Source organism: Fusarium phalaenopsidis (genome assembly GCF_050370095.1).
Source record: "Fusarium phalaenopsidis strain FUZ10S chromosome Unknown contig_32286, whole genome shotgun sequence".
Taxonomy (NCBI): domain Eukaryota; kingdom Fungi; phylum Ascomycota; class Sordariomycetes; order Hypocreales; family Nectriaceae; genus Fusarium; species Fusarium phalaenopsidis.
In genome coordinates, this window is record NW_028145413.1 from 2,212,006 (window position 1) to 2,214,359 (window position 2,354).

A 2,354-nucleotide genomic window follows, 5' to 3' on the forward strand; every position below is an offset into this window, starting at 1 on the left:
GGCCATGTAAGCTTGCCCCCTGAGGAAATTCTGATACGCGATTGAATACTCAAGACGAGTCACAGCCTAGTATGAGCAAATCACGGAGCGGTGTCGCTGCCGAGAGTGCAAGAGCCTCGTTCAAGCACACCACACCATCCTGCAGCTCTGAGGCGAGTGAAGCGAGGGTCCAATGAAGGCTAGGATTAATCGGTGCTCAAGCTTCTTATCTCGCCATGATATCACATATGATCAAAGTAACCCCGCACAGATGAGATAGGAACAATGTCCCGAAAGCTCCAATGTTGAACTTGAGAGATAGTAGATAACATAACTGCCATGTCTTTAATCGCATAGCAATGCGAAATTCACACCGTTTGCATTTAATAAACCTTCTTTCAGCACGGTGTAAGCTGATAAATATCAGTAGCCTTCCAATCCTTAACCTACAGGGCGGAACTGTTAATTCACAAACACTACAAACAAGTGTCAAACACTAAAAAATGATGACAACAACTAGGAATCTATTCCTTTTCGCTGAGAGGTTCATAATATGTACTTGAATTATGCTTCCTTGCATTCTCTCAATGGCTGGTGTTGTCCATCTCACACACCTACCTACCTTGGGAGGTACTGTAGGTAGAGCTCGCTCACTCACGTCAGCAGCCGGCGTCGCTGACGTCAGCTGATAATCTGAGCTCACAGTCCAAAATTGAATCCAGTGTGGACATGCCAGTTGGATCTATCAGGAGCTCCAACGCACATTTCTTCTCCCCCCTCCAAGCTTCGTTCTCGTCCCGCAAGCTCCGACAGCGACGGCCATGAAACCGATCATTGCCATCCCCGCGACCTGCGCGCTCGTCTACCGAGCGTGGAGCAGGAACTCGCTGACCCCGGTCGGAATAGCCGTCGCAATCTTGACAGCCATCGCGCACGCCTACCACCCATGGAATCTTCCTTTCGTCCTCCTTTGTGTCTTCTTTCTGGCAGGAACACGCGTGACGCATGTGAGCTTTTGCGCCCGCCGCCATGGACTGACCCTGATATCCTGACGTGGCCGTAGATCAAGGAAGATGTCAAATCGCACTATACAGTTCCCTCCAAGGGAACATCTGGCGGAGAAGGACCTAGGACGCATGTTCAAGGTAAGTTCCTGAAGCGCTGTCCCCGATGGGAGCTAGCTAACCCTTGCGCGCCAGTCCTCGCGAACAGCCTGATGGCCTCGGTCCTCACGATCCTCCACGCGAACCAACTGCGCAAACGAGAAGCCGCCTTTATCGACCCGAATACTCCGGACCCCGAGAGCTCGCTGTGCTTCTCCTGGGGCGGCGATCTCCTTGTTGTGGGAATCATTGCAAACTACGCCGCCGTCGCCGCCGATACCTTCAGCTCGGAATTGGGCATCCTGTCCAAGAGCCAGCCCCGCCTCATCACGTCGCCAACACTGCGAAAGGTGCCCCGCGGAACAAATGGAGGGGTCACTCTCATGGGTCTTGGCGCGGGACTTTTGGGGTCCATGATCATCGTCACGGCAGCGATGATGTTCCTACCTTCATGCAGTGAGGATACGGCACAGAAACCTGGGGGTGGATCGCCATGGTCGGTGCTGGAACGACGCAAGTTTATGGGCTTCATGGTGATCTGGGGCACGTTGGGTAGCGTGCTCGACAGCTTCCTGGGTGGAATGTTTCAGCGATCAGTCAAGGACGTCCGGTCTGGAAAGATCGTCGAGGGTGAGGGCGGCAATCGGGTGCTCGTGGCTGAGTCTGCCGAGGCCATGGCAGCGCACTCCAAGAAGAGGGCCGATATCAAGGCGGCCATCATGCATGGGGAAGGTCAGAAGGCGACTGTGAAGTTGGGCGGCTCCGCCATTGCAGACGATGACGATGGTGAAGCTGACGCTGATGTCTACGATCCTCGGGACAAGCACCGCAAGGCAAGTTTTGGGGACGAGCGGCCTTCTCGTGTGGTTGAAAGTGGATGGGATCTTCTCGACAACAATGATGTCAACTTCCTCATGGCCGTCTCGATGAGCGTTGGTGGCATGGTGGTAGCAAGCTGGTACTGGGATGTCCCCATTCAGAGCGTCATGGGTGTGTAGGGCTAGTTGAAAGCGACGTCATCAGAGCTTCTGGTGCATTTCCCGTCCCTCCAGGGCAAGGGGGTCAAGAAATAAACGAGACAACAGAAGAGAGAGAGTGACCTAACTCCTCATAATTATTATGAATATATTTATATAAAATATAATAAAAGAATCAAAAGATATATCATAATAAAGGTCACATTTTAGAGCCTATTTTTATTATTCTTATTACCATCTTTAGGGGAGAATCAGCTAATGTGTTTATCCTGGTGTCTCGTTTTTTCCTTGACCC

The 2,354-nt window shown here is 51.9% G+C and overlaps 1 protein-coding gene across 1 annotated transcript; it reads left to right on the plus strand.

The window, feature by feature from the left end:
- Positions 1-800: 800 nt before the first annotated feature.
- Positions 801-2,080, plus strand: LRP88_03013 (integral membrane protein DUF92-domain-containing protein; the record flags this gene model as incomplete). Its single annotated transcript, XM_083239643.1, has 3 exons — positions 801-986; positions 1,043-1,124; positions 1,179-2,080. 3 exons carry the CDS (start codon positions 801-803, stop codon positions 2,078-2,080), a joined length of 1,170 nt encoding a protein of 389 aa, XP_083104773.1.
- Positions 2,081-2,354: the final 274 nt, after the last annotated feature.